Source organism: Oryctolagus cuniculus, chromosome 3 (assembly GCF_964237555.1).
Source record: "Oryctolagus cuniculus chromosome 3, mOryCun1.1, whole genome shotgun sequence".
Taxonomy (NCBI): Eukaryota; Metazoa; Chordata; class Mammalia; order Lagomorpha; family Leporidae; genus Oryctolagus; species Oryctolagus cuniculus.
Genome location: NC_091434.1, coordinates 75,667,797 through 75,685,977, shown reverse-complemented (window position 1 = coordinate 75,685,977; position 18,181 = coordinate 75,667,797). Strand labels below are relative to the sequence as shown.

Genomic DNA, 18,181 nt, shown 5'->3' with positions numbered 1-18,181 from the left:
TTGGAAAGAACCCATAAAAGCTGCCCCAGTCCTAATGGAAACAAATGAGAGGTTTGGTCATAGGTCAGGCTGTCTCACATATCACATAGTGAGTTCAGATCATGCATGTGCAGTCCCATTGTGGGTTCCCCAGTGGCTGAAAGTGGGCAGTAGTTATGCTCCGGGAGGACCATCAGACATATTTCCTGAGGGAAGAATGCCCAGCCTGACCTTATTGTAATTCTGGACCAGGACAAGGAATACTAGACATTCACCTTTTCTTTCATAAAACATGTCTCTAGGGTTATCTTTTTACCTCTTTTCATTTTTCAATTGCTGGGCATTATCAGTATTGAATATTATGGCTATAAGTAACTAAAAAAAAAAAAATCCAAAAGCCCTTCTGTAATAATTAGCAGTTGTTCAAAACTAGTCATTGGGTCACACATAACCCAAGAGCTGGCCAGCTGAAAGTTAAACAGCCATACAAAGAGTGAAACCCATTAAACTAACTGCTCAAAGACTAACATTTATTAATACCTAGAATGCTTATTAATGTTAACTCTAAAAACACTTTCTAAATACTTTAAAAACATTAACCAGAAAAAAAATATTAAAATACAAAGGGACAAAATCCGATAGCAATAAAAACAAACAGAAACTGACTATGTTAATGGAAGAGATAACCAGAAAATGCTGGGAGCCAGGCACCTTAAGGTGGCATGAAAAAGAGTTTTAAAAAATTTTCAAAACACAACAAAGAACTGAAATATTAAAAATAGAAGTAGCAGTACTAGGAAAAACTTTAATGATCATGTTGATTACATTGAATGTAGGTATCCAGTAACAAGGGCAAAACACCTCTAATTTTTTGGTTTTTTTTTTTTTTTTTTGGATTTTGTTTTGACAGAATGAACATCTGTGGAAAATAATATCCCAGGCTAAGAAAACTTGTTGGGAAGCCAGTCACTACATGACGGGAAAGTTGAGGAGATTAAATACTGAGGAGGTAGGAAGTAAAGGAAGTTGCTACACAAAGCTGCTATCTGCTTGGGCTGTCATTGCTAGAACCACCAGTTGAAAATGCTGTTAAAGAAAATGCAATTAGGCACTATAGACAAGGATTCCTTACTTTTTAAATTAGAAGGAGTGGGAGGGAAAAATGCCACAACTAGGTCTCTACATAGATACTTACAGTGAGCATCTAAAAATGTGAGCGTTTCAGCTGTTGCTACCGTTGCTCCTAGCAACCGAGCAGTGATCAGACCTTTTCTCTCTCTTTGTCTGACTATTTTTACTATAGAAAATTGTTTTATATATTCCTCTAGTTTATCATGTAAGTACTCTGTAAGGAAAAAAAATCAGAATTAACTTTCTGAAGGTATTTTCATACATAACATATGAAAGCAAATGAAATGCCAGAGCAGCAATCTCTTCAAGTTCATGATCTTTAACGCTTGCAAATGTTCTTCCAGTGAAAATTTTAAATCTTTATTTTAAATCTTGCCTGGGGGGTAAGGATATGGAAATCATAACTAAAAGTACTATGACATATAACAGTGTAACACATACTTATCTTGTATATTTCAGTTCAACAAATGTCATATGGGGTGAGAAACTTCAAGTGGAGGTCCCCAAGACATAAGAAGAGTCATGTAGGGATGTGAGACCACTGCCTATAGGAGTGAAGTAAAGAGAATTTGGCCAACAAGTATTAAACATTTTTTTAAATTAGTATTTAGATCTGGAAATCTTAAAGAAAAATGTCAAGTATCAAAAAGACTCTGATCAAAATAATTTGGGACCAAAATGTTGAGAAAGGCATGAGTAAGAAACAAAGTCCAGATCTACACAGTTTGGGAACATTTCTACAAAGTCAGTAAAAAAAATTTTGAAAATTTTGGAGTCTTTTATCAGAATTTTTTCCAGTAAATATATGAAAGTAATCATGTAAATCAGGAACAAAGAAACACAGACAAAATTTCAGTAATGGCGTCTGAGAGATCTAATCTCCAATTTTGCTGAGATACATAATATGCAAAAGTTCAAACAGAAGGTGAAAGAAAATCAATCAAATGTTAGTCATGCTTTTAAATAATTTCTTGAGCACCTAGTAAGGTTGTTAAAATGGCACATTGGGGCCAGCGCCGTGGCTCAATAGGCTAATCTTCCGCCTGTGGCGCCGGCACACCAGGTTCTAGTCCCGGTCGGGGCGCCGGATTCTGTCCCGGTTGCCCCTCTTCCAGGCCAGCTCTCTGCTGTGGCCAGGGAGTGCAGTGGAGGATGGCCCAGGTGCTTGGGCCCTGCACCCCATGGGAGACCAGGAGAAGTACCTGGCTCCTGCCATCAGATCAGCGTGGTGCGCCGGCTGCAGCACGCCGGCTGCAGCGCGCCGGCTGTGGCGGCCATTGGAGGGTGAACCAACGGCAAAGGAAGACCTTTCTCTCTGTCTCTCTCTCTCACTGTCCACTCTGCCTGTCAAAAAAAAAATAAATAAATAAATTTAAAATGGCACATTGGGGCCTCAGAGAGATCTGAGAATAAGCTGGGGTAGGTATTTGCTTTTGCCAAATTTCAGAAGCAAATGTAGACTTTATCTGTGACAAAATACACATCTTTTTTCTGCAAATATGAGTGTTGCTGATCTAAAGTTTAAATATTCATAAGTGAGGTAAGAGTTTAGGAATAACCTTGTGTAAAAACAAACCTAGCTAAACATTGTGCAAAGAGTAATACACTTTCAGATAGCATAAAGCTACATGAAATCAAATACCCTGGGTTGAATTTCTGATGCCGTCACTGTCAGCTGTGAGACACTGGGCAAGTTTTTTTTAATTCTCCTAGTCTGTTTTATCTCTAGGATGGGAATCATAGGACTGACATACTGCAGGAGACTGTTGGGAGGGTAAAACGAGAGACTACTGCCCAGATACAACACTGGAGACAAGGCCTGCTACCTGGTCTCTGCTCCAAAGATCTTGATTATGTTTTGTTATGGGCTTTAATTAACTCTTTTCTTTCCTGATTATCCATATATTTGTGTCTTTTCCCTAAGCAAATTGAAATCAAGGGCCAGTTTCCAGTTAGGCCAATTTACAGCAAGGCGGGACCTATTTTTCACACTGAGGAATCCTTGGAGACCTCTGACTGACTCAATCCAATAAAATAAATGTAACTTTTGCTAAGAAAACTGCTCCAAATCTATTGTTGATTGCTCTAAAATATTATAAAAATAGCCATTTCCTTTGGCCATAGTCATACTTTTCTTATTAAAGGTATACTGCAAAAGAACAAAAATGATATAAGCACATCATAGTATAGCTTACAATACTATAGAGTAAAAAAAAATACAGTTAAGTAAAATGTACATAGCCCATTATTATCATTAAAAACCAACTTTCCATCTCCCTTTCTACCCTTCAAATAAAACAAAAATAAATGTTTATATAAAAATGGAGCTTCAAAGGTAAAATAAACAGGCTAAAACAATATTATGTGAAAACATCAAATTTTAAAACAGGATTTCTGACACAGATATAACTAAATGCTATTGTGCTTATGTAGATAGTGATGAGAAAAGAAAGGGAAAAGACTGTAATATTTGAGACAGGAAGATTATGAGTGAACTCTGATTTACATTCTGATTTTCTTTAATTGTATAATCTTGCTTGCACAGTTAAATGAATATGGTACCTTCAACTGAAGGTTTACTAAAACTAGATCACCATGCTCCTAATGTTCCACTAGCTTAGAAAATCAAGTAAAATAAAGATTATCTGAGAAAAAATGTCTAAGATAAAAGTTTCTTTCTAAGGGACAACATATGAGAATTGTACAGAAATTAATTAGATGTCACTTAAAGTATCAAGGACTGTGATTCAACTAGATAGAAAAAGAAAAAAATGTATAACAAATCAAGCAATAAATAAATCAGCTGATTACCACTGAGTAGTGAAGTATTTGAGTCATGGCAGTAGATGTTCAAATTAGAGACCTATGACATGTTGACTCCAGGGCCCTTCAACTTTCCCATCTGGAGGATAAGTTTGACACCAGGTCAACAATCCTGTGATTTCACCTAGTTACTAACTGAACTTGAGAATATAACAGCAATACACTAAGGTTGTTTAATTTTGAAACCATGGAAACATTTATAATTATATATAGAAACAATGAAATAAATTAAGTCTACAATTTCATGTTTTGAGGCCAGCACTGTGGTGTAGAAGGTTAAGCTTTTGCCTGCAGTACTGGCATCCATGTGGGTGCCGGTTTGAGACTCGGTTGCTCCTCTTCAGATCTAGCTCCCTGCTGATGCACCTGGGAAAACAGTGGAAGATGGCACAAGTGCATGGTCCCCTGCACCCACATGGGAGACCTGAAGAAGCTCCTGGCTCCTGGCTTCGGCCTGGCCCAGTTCCAGCCGTTAGGGCCATTTGGGGAGTGAACCATGGTTGAAAGATCTCTCCTTTTCATTCTCTGTATTTCTGCCTTTCAAATAAATAAAATAAATCTTTTTTTAAAAAAAGAATAAGAAGTTCATGTTTTCATTTATTAACTATTTCTGGAATCTGATAATACCTTACAATGGTTGGAAGGTCACCTAAAAGGCAACATTTTTCTTTTCTCGTGTATATAATTATGTATCTTACAATTGACAATACTCTGGATTTGATCATAGAATTTATTCTCATTTTACAGTTGAGGAAACAACTAATTTGTGCTAGAGCTAAGATTTGACCTTCAGGAATCTGGCTGCAAACAAAAGTTTATTCAGGAATAAATTACATAATCATGGAAATACTTGGTATCTGTATGGTGTTAAATACCAAAACTTAGGCCGGCGCCGCGGCTCACTAGGCTAATCCTCCGCCTAGCGGCGCCGGCACACCAGGTTCTAGTCCCGGTCGGGGCGCCGGATTCTGTCCCGGTTGCCCCTCTTCCAGGCCAGCCCTCTGCTGTGGCCAGGGAGTGCAGTGGAGGATGGCCCAGGTGCTTGGGCCCTGCACCCCATGGGAGACCAGGAAAAGCACCTGACTCCTGGCTCCTGCCATCGGATCAGCGCGGTGCGCCGGCCGCAGCGCGCCGGCCGCGGCGGCCATTGGAGGGTGAACCAACGGCAAAGGAAGACCTTTCTCTCTGTCTCTCTCTCTCACTGTCCACTCTGCCTGTCAAAAAAAAATAAAAAAAAAAAAAAAAACCAAAACTTAGAAAACTAGAGTATCTGTCAGATTAGCCTGTGATTCCAATTTAAAGTGTGTAATTTAATATCTCATTAGTAATTTTAGGAGGAAATACATGAAAGAATTTGGCTATCCTAATAGATAATATTGGAATATTTAAAACAGCCAAAATAAAACAGAAAATAATGAAACTTTAGAGATTTTTAGCAATCACTTATATTATTTATTAATTTATGTTATTTATATAACTCACTTAATTTTTAAAATTACTCTAAGGAGTATTTGCTATTTCTGTTTCCTCAGTTCCACACTATACAATTAGTTAATGTACATTCATTTAATTGCCAGTGATTCTTTTTCTTCTTAGTGGCTTATAAACAAACGACATGTAGCTGATGAAATACAGCATTATCTCCATTTGACAATAAAGAATCTGAAGCAAAGAGGTAACATGCCCACGTACACAGCTGTGGTGACCAGATCTGTGAACCAAGTCAAGCAGCCTCCCCTGAGGCTCAAGTCTGTGCTTCCAACCACTGTGCCTTACAGTAAAAGCTTTTCACTGAGGCAGATAAAGTTATGAACAGACAAAGTATGGAAACATACATTTCTGCACTCCAAAAAATCTGAATATAGACATTTTTGGATTCTACTTCCATCTATCATACATACCATTCAAACTATTATATTCAAGCTCTGAGATTGCATATAGACAGTACAATACAACGAGGTAGATTTTGGATGCCACTACATGGATTTGTTGAGCAATCTATTTCGCATGTGCTTCTTACCATCTACACTAGCATCATCCACCAAAATGATTTCCTTCAGCAGTATTGCAGGTGAAGAGTAGAGCACACTGTGGACAGTTCTAAGCAGCGTGGACCATGCTTCATTATGAAAAACTATTATGACACTGGTGGTAGGCAGGGGAGGGCAGCGCTTAAATTTTTGTTCAATACATCTAGAAGTCAAAGAAGTAGAACAGTTATGAACTGCATTACTTTATTTCACAGTTATTCCACTGCTAAAATATCATTATTTAATCTTTATCACTTAAAAAAACAACAAATAGTGTCTATGTGGAATGATATTAATTAAATATACAGAGAAGAGATCAAAACAAATTTCTTACAAGTAGGTTGTTCACCCAAGAATCATGTCCATTGACATGGATATCATGTCAAGGATTACAACATGTTATTGAAACCTTTTTCCATAATATAATTTTAAATACAAACAAGATTTTATACAATGAATGTAAGCTGCAAGACATATAAAAATGACTAATACTTAGAGTTGCTCAAATAAAAATCCATTTTTCTCCTGTCTTTCAGAAGTCATCCACTTTTTCATTTCCAATTTTAAAACACTGTGCAATGTTATTAAACACTCATTTTTGTGGAGGTCATCTTAAATTAGATCTGTTCTTCAGTATGTGATATATGATGCCACATTCTGTAATAAAGATTTTGCTCTAATAATCTATAGTTTAGTTAAATAAGATCCAGCAATTCAGAATTTTCTTTAGGGGCCAGCGCTGTGACATAGCGGCTAAAGCCGCTGCCTGCAGTACCAGAATCCCAAGTGGCCACCGGTTCAAGTCCCAGCTGCTCCACATCTGATCCTGCTCTCTGCTATGGGCTGGGAAAGCAGTAGAAGACGGCTCAAGTCCTTGGGCCCCTGCACCCACATGGGAGACCCAGAAGAAGCTCATGGCTCCTGGCTTCAGATCAGCCCAGCTCCGGTTGTTGCAGCCAATTAGGGAGTGAACCAGCGGATGGAAGACCTCTCTCTCTCTCTCTCTGCATCTCCTTCTCTCTGTGTGTAACTGACTTTCAAATAAATAAATAAATCTTCAAAAAATTTTCCTTTAAATAATATTTATATCTCCCCTCTAGTCCTTTACCCTAGAGGTTAAGACGCCTGTATACCTTGGTTTGATTCCCAACTCCAGTTCCTGACTCCAACTTCCTGCTAATACATAGCCTGAGAGGTGATAATGGATCAAAGAAATGGGTCCTGTCACCCACGTGGATAGTGTGCTTGGTTCTGGCTTTGGCCCTGGCAGAGTCTCAGCACTCGTAGGTATTTAGGGAGTGAATCTCTCAAATAAAATTTTAAATAGAAAAAAAATGTATAAATTTAGAATAAAGGTCTAAATCCATTTTAAAAGTCTTGTGTTTCTGCCACCAGCTACAACACTGAGGGGAACAGGTAGAGATCCTTGATTCTTGACTGATTAGTGGTGCTATGCATTAGCTAAAGACATTAACTATAGGTTGATCTCAAATTAATTTTATGAAAGTATCTTCCTCAATGAAAACAATCTACATTATTAAGCTGCTGGGTTCGAGGGGGTCTATACAGTCTCCTGCTTTTGTGACTCTAGATGTGGGGATGATCACAGTTCTCACTCTACAGGGTTAAGCTAAGAATCAATTAAAATAACATACAGGAGAGAGCCCCAAAATATCAGGACAGGACATAAAGTAAACCATATGTTTTCTATGCAACAAACAAATAAAGCAACTGTATCTCTAAGGTCACTGAAAAGCCATAAGCAGGCCAGCGCTGTGGCATAGTGGTAAAGCCACTGCCTGCAGTGCCAACATCCCATAGGGACACCGGTTCAAAACCCAGCTGCTGCACTTCTGACCCGGCTCTCTGCATATTGGCCTGGGAAAGCAGTGGGCCCCCGAACCTGCATGGGAGACCCAGATGAAGCTCCTGGTTCCTGTATTCGGACTGGCTCAGCTCCAGCCATTATGGCCATCTGGGGAGGGAACCAGTGTATGGAAGACACGTCTCTCCTTCTCTTCCACACTCCCTCTCTCCCTCTCTCTCTCCCCCTGCCTCTACCTCTCCGTAACTCTGTCTTTCAAATAAACAAATAAATCTTAAAAAAAAAAAAAAAAACAGCTGTACCATTTTGGACAACAGATTATAATACCTTCCCAGCCAGTCCAAAGGCACTATAAATACAACATGTGAACAAATAGTGCTGTTCAAACCCAAAGATAAGGAAGCAAATCATCCACTCAGGGAGATAAGAGCCTAATATACTTCAGTTGCTCTGAAAGGGCAATTGTGGCCCCCAGTGTCATATGAGGGGAAAGCCACCCTAAAAAAGATCTACAAACTCTCTCATTCATTACTTTCACAACCATGCCTCAAGAGGAATAGCTTGTCATGCCTTAGCTCCATTTTTAGCAGGAAGTCTTCAGGATGGAAATGTAGTGACAAAAAGTGTATCAGATTAGAGATAAAATATCAAGATAAGGTGTCAACAACACTAAGTGGGAAAAGGGGAGGGTGACTCTGGGTGAAAGTGGCTTTGTTCTCTAATGCCTTCATGATTTCAGAGTGCAACACAGATGCGTGGTCAGAGGGAAATCATCACATTCTTCCTCACTGAGGCAGAGGGCAAATTATTTGTTCTAAATTAAATTTTTGTATAAAGCATCAACTAAAAATAAAGTTCAACACTTATGTGGATTCATACATTTAAGTACATTCGAATCATATTTATACATATATATACATAAAAGCTTATATTGTAATACATAATGGTATAGAAACCAATGTAAATTATAAATAAAAATTATGAAAAACTTTATAATATAGTATTTCCTTTTGGAAGAAAAAAGAGAGAAATCTCATGAAATATCATCTTATAAGCAGTTGGGGGAGGAGTGGGAATTTATGATTAAATTTTTTTTCTATGTTTGTCACTTAGTTAATGAATACAGTATTTATCAAGAATTACTAACAGGTTTTGAAGACTTGAGATAAAAAACTACATAAAAGTTCACACTAATAAAATGTTATCACTTTAATCTTTCAGGGTTTCTCTGCAGTTTAAATTAGGGAAAACTATTTGCTTAACTGATAGCAGCTAATATCAGTTAAAAGTATCATGTTACACATTAATGCAAATGATGAAATTTCACAGTATGATCTTACAAATTCTATTTATTTTTAAACACACTAAATCTATAGTTTAAAAATTATTTCAAGCTATTTTAAAATATTGCAATTAAAATAACTTGCCAAATTGACTGTATATTTCTAGTCAAACCATTTGAAAAAACTAATTTATAGACACACTTAAATTATTAATCACATGCCCATATGGTTTCGGAAGACATTAGATCTAATGCTTATATTGAGTATGAAAGAAAGACTAGCAATTCTTCAGAAAATGTATTCCTTTGTGATACAGGTTACAATCAAAGTAAACAATCAAATTTTTATCACATCAGCAAAATACTACTCAAAGTAATCTACAATTAAATCTTCAGCTCTAATAAAAATATACTTAATACACTTAGTTGTTTTTCACTTCTTAAGGATTTACATTGTTGAAAACTACCACATCTTCTTAATGCTATATGGTGAGGAGGGGGAGAGCTCACCTTGAGCTGACAGTGGTTTGTCCTGTCAAAGAATCAATATGATTACTGATTTCTGGGACTGCTTTTCAGTCAAGACCTCACTCCAAATCAATAAAGTGAAATGTTTTGTTCAAATCTCTTAACATACAAAAGAAACTATACAACATGGTAACAGGGAGAATATATTATAGATATCATTTCTTCACATATTTATTTAAAAATGAGGGGTGGGCATTTGGCACAGTAACTTAACTCACAGCTTCAGACATCCACAATCCATATTGGAGTGCCTGGTTGAAGTCCCAGCTACTCCACTTCTGATCCATCTTCCTGCTGATGTATATCCTGGACACAGCAGATGATGGTTCAAGTACTTGGGTCCCTAACATCCACGTGGCTGATCTAGATGCAATTCTCGTATCCTGCTTCAGCCAGGCACAGTTCTGGCTATTGTGGGCATTTGGGGAGTGAGCTAGGGGAAGAAAGATGTAGTTCTCTCTCCTCTCTCTATTTCTGTCTCTGTCTCTCTTGCTCTCACTCTTTCACTCTCTTCCTTTCAAATAAAATGAAATACATTAAAAGTTTAAAAGCTAATGATGAGAAGCAACAGACATTTAGCCTGTTAAGACACCAAATCCCACACTGGAATGCCTGGGTTCAATTCCAGGATCTGGCTCCTGACTCCAACTTCCTGCTATGGTAGAACCTGGGAAGCAGTGGTGGTGGCTTAAGTACTATGGGTTTCTGCCACCCACATGGGAGGAGAGATTGAATTCCTGGCTTCTAGACTCAACCCTGACCCAGGTTCAAGGCTATTTGCAGGCATTCAGGATAGTGAATCAGGGAAGGGAAACACCATCTATCTCTCTCAAATAAATATTTTTAAAAAACAATAAGCAAGACCATGGATGACATGGGTTAGAACACAGGAACAGAAGTCAACATAACTTCTACATTAAGGGAGTAATAAATTTTTTGCAGGCATTAGCAATTTAGAACAATCTGAGTGAAGCAATATAGCACAGCCTACAAACTTCCCTTTCTTCAGGTTCTCTGCCAAAGGTACTTCTGTTGTAACCAGAAAGCAAAATATGTAGGAATTGTTTGCCTATCCCGTGCTCTCAAAATTCTACCAAGGGCTTAAAAGTGTTAGAATTTGGGGCCAGTGTTGTGACTTGCAAGTAAAGCCACCACCTATGATGTTGACATCCTACATGGGTGCAGGCTCAAATCCCAGTTAGTACATTTCCAATCCAGCTCTCTGCTAATGGCCTAGGAAAAGCAGCAAAGGGTGACCCACAAGCTTAAGCCCCTGACACCCATGCGGGAGGCCCAGAACAAGCTCCTGGCTCCTGGCTTCAGCCAGCCCAGCCCAGCTCAACCCAGCCCTGTCCATTGTGACCATGTCAGGAGTCAACCAGCAGCTGGAAGACCAATCAATCTCTCTCTAAGTCTGACTTTCAAATAAATAAACCTTTTTTTTTTTTTTAAAGTGCTGGCATCATTTTAACCACTGCAGTCCAAATATAGGATTTGAACATTGCCTCACAGAAAACAACAGCTATAAATGGATAAAGAGACAACATAACAGAAACTGGGGGGAAATATTAACCAAAATACTGAATACTATAGGCAAGCACGTAAACCAAGTGACTCAACAAAAAAGAACACTGGCCTCTCCAGTAGCCAATGGGAGGCAATTCCACAGATATGAGAACTTAATTAGCAAAACTCTAAAGTCATAGTGGGGATATTAATTGTAACAATAGTTTCCCTTAAGAGAAAGCTTACAAATCATAGGGAATGTAGCCAGAGTTTTTGACTTAGCTAGAAAACCCATAGACTACTATCATCTAACAGTGTTACAATCTTGGCATATTTTTAACATTTCTATTCTATAGCAACAGGTAAAGAGACAAAACAATTTCTCCTCTATTCTCCTACATTTCCCATAAAAGAACTGTCCAATGTTTCCTCCGAAACAGATGAGAAAACTGCAGCATTTAAAAATAAAGCATTTCCTTGTGGAGAGGCATTTGATATAGAATTCCAATTTTCTAATATCTAAGCTAACAACTTTTCACATCTGTACTGCTTCATCAAGCACAGACATGGACATCTAGGCACAACAATGATAAGCAATAAATAAATAACAGAGACTGAAAAAAAACAGCATTTGCTGATTTTCTGCCTTAGAACGGCTAAAGAACAAGCAACTTCCTTAGCAAATGCTTCTCTCCCTGCAAACCCTGGTGACAGTTAACAATAAATATTACTCAACATACTCAGGAGGTCGAGTGTCTGGTCCAAGATCTCGATGTAAAGAAATCCTGTCACTTGCAAAAGCGTTGAAACAGTGTTTTTTTTCTCCACGTTCTTTTTCCTTCTGCTCTTCCATACTTAAATTGGTTGTTTTGAAGGCTTTGCCAGAAGCACCAGGTGCATTGGAATCCTGAGGTGGGCGGTCCAGAACAGGTTTCAACTCTGCGGCTGTATAATACCCTTGCAAACAGGGTCTCTCACCAATGTCAATGTTTTGCCTGACAGGTGCTCCTATTTGCATTTTTGGCATTACATCTTTAATATTGTTTACAGCTTCTATCATTAAATTAAACATTTTGTTTTTGTTTTTCATGTTTCTTTCCATTCTTGATTCCTCTTTGGAATACTGAACACTTACTTCTCTTTGAATTAAAATCAAAACTATTACAAAGATAAAAATTACTGCACCAAATTTCCAGAACTTTTTATGATAATGTCTTTTAATGTGTAATTTCACTAGGCGCTTTAGGTGAGCCATTCTGACATTAAAATCTTGTCACCTGACAAATAACAGTTATGATTTCCTCTGTTACTTATCTTTTTTATCATAGATTTGCTGGCAAGAAGATTTCTTTAACTGGTAAAACCTATAAACAGAAATGATAGATTGTATCAATAGCTATTCATTCATACAGGCATGGTTTAATCCATTCATTCAACCAACAACTGAACATAAAATACAATGTACTATTATGATTAACAAGAACACAAAGACACTTTGCTCTCAAGAACATTACACTTTTGGAAGAAAAAATAGCTATAATTAACTATAATCTGTTTGGTTTGCAAAATGTCAAGGATTTTTCTCCAGTAGAAAACATTTTTCTATAACCCTGGCTAATGTCTACACTATGATATGCACAAAACTATTTTTTGTAAAATATTTTGAGTTTTTAAAAATAAGTTTTACTTGGTAACTAAGGAAAAATCTTCATTAAACATACTTTTAAAAAGGGGGCAGCCACAGAAAACAAGTACACTGACAGGGGCCATCACATCCCTCTAAAGAGGTGGCCTTCATTTTATGTTTGCCCTCAACATATGAACCGCTACTCCAACTAATCCAATTAAAATAATAAAGCAGCTACATAAATAAGTAAACTAGCATTCACTTGATAGTACTTGTGACTACTGACAGACCCATGGACAAGAAAATCAAGAGCATCCAATTAGTTCTTATACAAATGCTATTTTCAATAGCTCATACAAATATAAAATCTAATAGCAAGAAGAAAATGCATTAGCTTTACCTGAAGTGTCTCTGAGTCTCTAGGGTTAAAAAAGCAGAATTTGACTTGATGAACCAAACCAGAACTCTGCTTGCAATTGACTCTAAGAATGGAGCAATAAGTTTCTGAACCCAAATTTGAGACACCAGGAGCAAAAAAAGGAAAAAAAAAAATGGTGCACTAATGACAACATGAATCAGTGAACACTGACTTTCTTCATGATGCTTTAATAATATCATGTGAAGGGGTTTTAATACACAACTGCATATCATGCATCATTACATTCAAGTAGCTGGCAGAGGTAAAGACTGAAAAATGCCTGTTCTCGCTAAACCCTTGATATATTTGAAAGCAAATGTCGTTTACAACAATGAAAATTAACTCTGACACATTATTCAGCTTCTCTTCCAAAGTTATCAGAAGTTGAAAATAAGAAAAGCAAGTTCTAAGATGAATAATCTGGCCTTTGGCATGAAATTTTAAGTTGAATAAACAAAACAGGCAGCAGTTAGCTCTATATACTATTTCTAAGGTGACCTCATATTTTCAGTATGGAATGCACACTTTTGCCCCTAAAAATAACTCAATTATGATGTTGCCCATGATGTTCTAATATTTCTTAAGTGTTGCTTAGGAACTTTATGTAAAGAACAATATGATCCTTTTTCCTATTTCATTTGAAGACTTATGTAAAGAGTTGCAGAATCACACACTTACAGCTGGGTCAAATATTGTGCTAGGCCATGGATACAGAATTAAAGACAGCCCCTTAGCTTCCAGAAGCAGACCAGTATGTAATATGGTGAATCAACAGGCAACCACAAAGCAGCATCCTTGAGCTATGCTAGGAGACTATGAAAGTAGCATGAAAGGACAGCTAGGAAACAAGTCCCATCAGCAGCAAGAAGACATGCTATGAAAAACCTCCACAAATGATACTGTTGAGCAGAATCTTCAGGATAAGCAAATTTCAGGCAGGTAGACAAGACAGAGAAGAGAGAAGGAATGTCAGAGGCAAAGGCAGAGAAGGAAGACAAGACAAGGTCAGTCCTTGAGTAAGGCACAAGTAAGGGAATGGTGGTGGAGGCTAAGAGGTCAGTAAAAGACCCATTCATGAAAAGCCTATTGTATATCTGCAAGTGAATTCAGAATTTACAAATTTGGTTCCAAATGGATGAACTGCAAAGAACTTAATGAGTTTGAGGAAAGATAATTAAATTTATGTTTTAGAAAAATCATAGGCTTCTCAGCCCCAGTCAAGGTGAATATACTAAAGAGAAGAGGAGAGCTACTAGGATGGAGAAGAACGATTCAACACAGTCTAGGAAACAGAAGCAAACAACAGGACTTGACAAGAAAAATGGAAGAATGGGAGATGAGTCAGTAAACTGATGACATTTAAAAAGTAATAGGAACAATATTGGTTGAGTCTTAGAAATGGTATATTTGAGATGCTAATGGGATTTCCAAAGAGAATTTCCATTCTATACACACACACACACACACACACACACACACAAAACTATAACTATAAATCAGGGAAAAGCTCTGTGCTAGAGATAAAAATTTGATAATTAGTCTCAGAGTACAAAAGATTTCACCAGCAGAGTATACAAAAATGTCAGAGAAACACATTTATAGGGGGAGGAAATGAGAGACACTAGAAAGACCATTTTTTTTTTTTTTTTAAGATTTATTTATTGGGGCCAGTGCCGTGGCACAGTAGGTTAATCCTCCGCCTGTGGCGCCGGCATCTCATATGGGTGCCGGTTCTAGTCCCAGCTGCTCCTCTTCCAATCCAGCTCTCTGCTATGGCCTGGGAAAGCAGTGGAGGATGACCCAAGTGCTTGGGCCCCTGCACCCACCTGGGAGACCTGGAAGAGACTCCTGGCTCTTGGCTTCAGATTGGCACAGCTCTGGCTGTTGGGGCCATTTGGGGAGTGAATCAACAGAAGGAAGACCTTTCTCTCTGTCTCTTCCTTACTGTCTGTAACTCTGCCTCTCAAATAAATGAATCTTTTTTTTTTTTTTTTTTTTTTGAGAGGCAGTTACAGAGAGGGAGAAAGAGATAATCTTCCATCCACTGGTTCACTCCCCAAATGGCTGCAATAGCCAGAGCTGGGCTAATCCAAAGCCAGGAGCCAGGAGCTTCTTCCAAGTCCCTCACATGGGTGCAGGGGCCCAAGCACTTAGGCCATCCTCCACTGCTTTCCCAGGCCATCATAGAGAGCTGGATCAGAAGAGGAGCAGCTGGGACTTGAACTAGCAGCCACATAGGATGCTGGAATTGCAGGTGGCAGCTTTACCTGCTTTGCCACAGCGCCTGCCCTGAGACCAGTCTTTGTTTTATTCTGGGACCAGGCAGTGGAGAATAAGAAAACAAAACAAACAGAAGAAATAAGGTATCCATGTCAGGTGGAGGTAGATTTTGCAATCTTCATGCTATTCTTCAGAGATGTTTATTGACAATTGGTTGATCATTAAAAAGTAAACATCAAGAAATCTTGTCCAATAGGCTTTACTATAAAAGCAGAAATAAACTTTGGCAGAGGGAAACAGTAGTCCTGCACCCAAAATCCTAGGGCTTAGGATTCAGAGAACCTTTAGACACAGGGCAGTAACCCAGTCTAAGAGATGCTAGGAAGATAAGAACAGGCCAACTGTTGGGATCCCACATTACAATAGTTCCCAGCCTGTGAGATCAACTTGATCAACTCTAACTGCAGCTTGATAGAAGATTTTAACCTACGCATACTCTTCTTTCTTTCCCAGATGGAACCACAAGACATCTCCTTCCCCAGTGCTATCCACTAATACTAGATTCCTCAGTGCCAAAGATAGGACAGATGAGGAATTTCAGAAGGATTGAGCTGGCCTCAACATATTTTAACAGGACACAGAACAAGAAAAAGAACAGGAAAAGCACAGAGTAGGAAGAGTTAAGATTTTTGTACAGTAGTGATGGCTTTCCTAAAACATTTATGCCAGAAGTCATATATATGGCCAGGGTGGAGAATTTTAAAAAAAGGAAGAAAGAAAAAAAATGAATGAAGCACTTGGAAGAGAGTTATTTCTCTTTTAGCGATAAATCATAAAGTAGAGGAGTTCTTCATCAATAGGGCAGTAATTCTTCCATTGCTGTGTGTGGGAATGTGTATCTACCTCAGGAATCACTCAATTAGTAGCTTTTAGTTTAGAATACCTCTAACAAGGGAGTCCAGGAAAGCTCAGACAGGGCATGGGTAGTGCCTCTCTTATTCAAGGTCATTTTTTACAGCACTTACTACAATGTTGCTGATGGTGTGCATACCCAGCAAGTGTCTGCTGACTGGAAAAGGGAAAATGAGGCCAAGACCTCATTAGATATAACTATAAAAACAATATTTAACATTTGTGAAAAGTTCATTAGGTTCCTGATGCTTTAACATTTAACATGTAAGCTCTCCATCTCTTTTGTCTGAAGTATTACATTTTCTCAATTTTACAGACACAGAGTCAAATAGATTAATTGGGTTGGTTGGCCAAGTCCATTTGGTTTAAACACAAGAATAGCATTTACTCAGGTGAAATTCTGGGCTTTTAACTGAAAATATCTGAAATAGACTATTTAAGGACAAGAACTTATCCCCCCTAAATAGAAGGACAAAAGAAAACAATTGAAGGAAATGCCCCTAAAACTACAAATAGCCTCATATCATTTCAGATTATGTTTTATAGAAAGTGAGTTTAAAACCTGTTTTCAAAGCATATTTTAAAAAAATGAAGACTGAGTATCAGATTGTAGATCCTGACAATCAAGAATTAAGAGGTCAGGAACCTTCTGGGAGCCAGCGCTGTGGCATTAACAGATAAAGCTGCTGCCCGCAATGCCGGCATCTCATATGGGTGCCAGTTCATGTCTCGGACACTCCACTTTTGATCCAGCTCCCTGCTAATGGCCTCAGAAAGCAGCAGCAGAAGGCTCAAGTGTTTGGGCCTCTGTCACCCACATGGGAGTCTTGGAAGAAGTTCCTGGCTCCTGGCTTTAACCTGGTCCAGTGTTGGCCATTGCAACCATCTGGGGAGTGAACTATCAGATGGAATCTCTCTCTCCATTTCTGTTAACAGTGCCTTTCAAATAAATAAATCTGAAATAAAAAAGAACCTTCTGGAAGCAGCCTTGAAGTAGAGAATGAAGGAGGATTAAGAGGTCAAGAATCTTCTAGAGGTAGCCTAGGAGTAGACTAGGAGGGCTTGCTCTTTTCAGACTATTTCTGAAGAGAAGAATGTTCTCTTAACTCCTGTTCATTTGAAGATTTCAACACAGATGCTCCAGGGATTTTCATAGACGTATCTGTCCTTGGCTCCTAATGTGCAATATTAAGTTTCCAGTCATGAAAAATTACACTCAGCATTAAGCATTCCCATCTATTTTCTTCAACCCTGGATACAGATTAATAAAAAGCTCTTAAAAATGAAATGCCTGAGGTTGGCATTGTGGTGCAGTATGTTAAGCTGCTGCCAGAAATGCTGGCATCCCATATGAGTGCCGATTTGAGTCCTGGCTGGCTACTTCACTTCTCATCCAGTATCCTGCTAATGTGTCTGGGAAAGCAGGGGAAGATGGCTCAGGTACTTGGGCCCCTGCCACCCACATGGGAGATATAATGGAGTCCCAGGCTCCTGGTTTCAGTCTGGCCCAGTCTTGGCTACTGCAGCCATGTGGGGAATGAATCAACAGATCCAACATCTGTCTGTATCTTCCTCTCTCTGTAACTCTGACACTCAGATAAATAAATCTTTTTAAAAATAATAAAAATAGGGGCCAGCACTGTGGCGCAGCAGGGTAAAGCCCTGGCCTGAAGCACCGGCATCCCATATGGGCGCCAGTTCTAGTCCTGGCTGCTCCTTTTCAGACCCAGCTCTCTGCTATGGCCTAGGAAAGCATTAGAAGATGGCTCAAGTCCTTGGGCCCCTGCACCTGCGTGTGAGACCCAGAAGAAGCTCCTGGCTCCTGGCTTCGGAGCAGCGCAGCTCCGGCCATTGCAGCCATCTGGGGAGTAAACCAGTGGATAGAAGACCTCTCTATTTT

The 18,181-nt window shown here is 38.6% G+C and overlaps 1 protein-coding gene across 2 annotated transcripts in view; it reads right to left on the bottom strand.

Moving 5' to 3' along the window:
• The window catches only part of GALNT3 (polypeptide N-acetylgalactosaminyltransferase 3), a 54,810-nt gene that overhangs the window by 16,953 nt on the left and 19,676 nt on the right, over positions 1 to 18,181 (bottom strand). For both annotated transcript variants that reach the window (XM_002712246.5, XM_008258695.4), the window contains 3 exons: positions 11,845 to 12,468; positions 5,954 to 6,126; positions 1,175 to 1,324 (listed from right to left, as the gene is read on the bottom strand). In XM_002712246.5, the coding sequence (XP_002712292.2) occupies positions 1,175 to 1,324; positions 5,954 to 6,126; positions 11,845 to 12,359 (838 nt within the window). In that variant the 5' untranslated portion in view covers positions 12,360 to 12,468. The remainder of the gene's footprint in view (positions 1 to 1,174; positions 1,325 to 5,953; positions 6,127 to 11,844; positions 12,469 to 18,181) is intronic.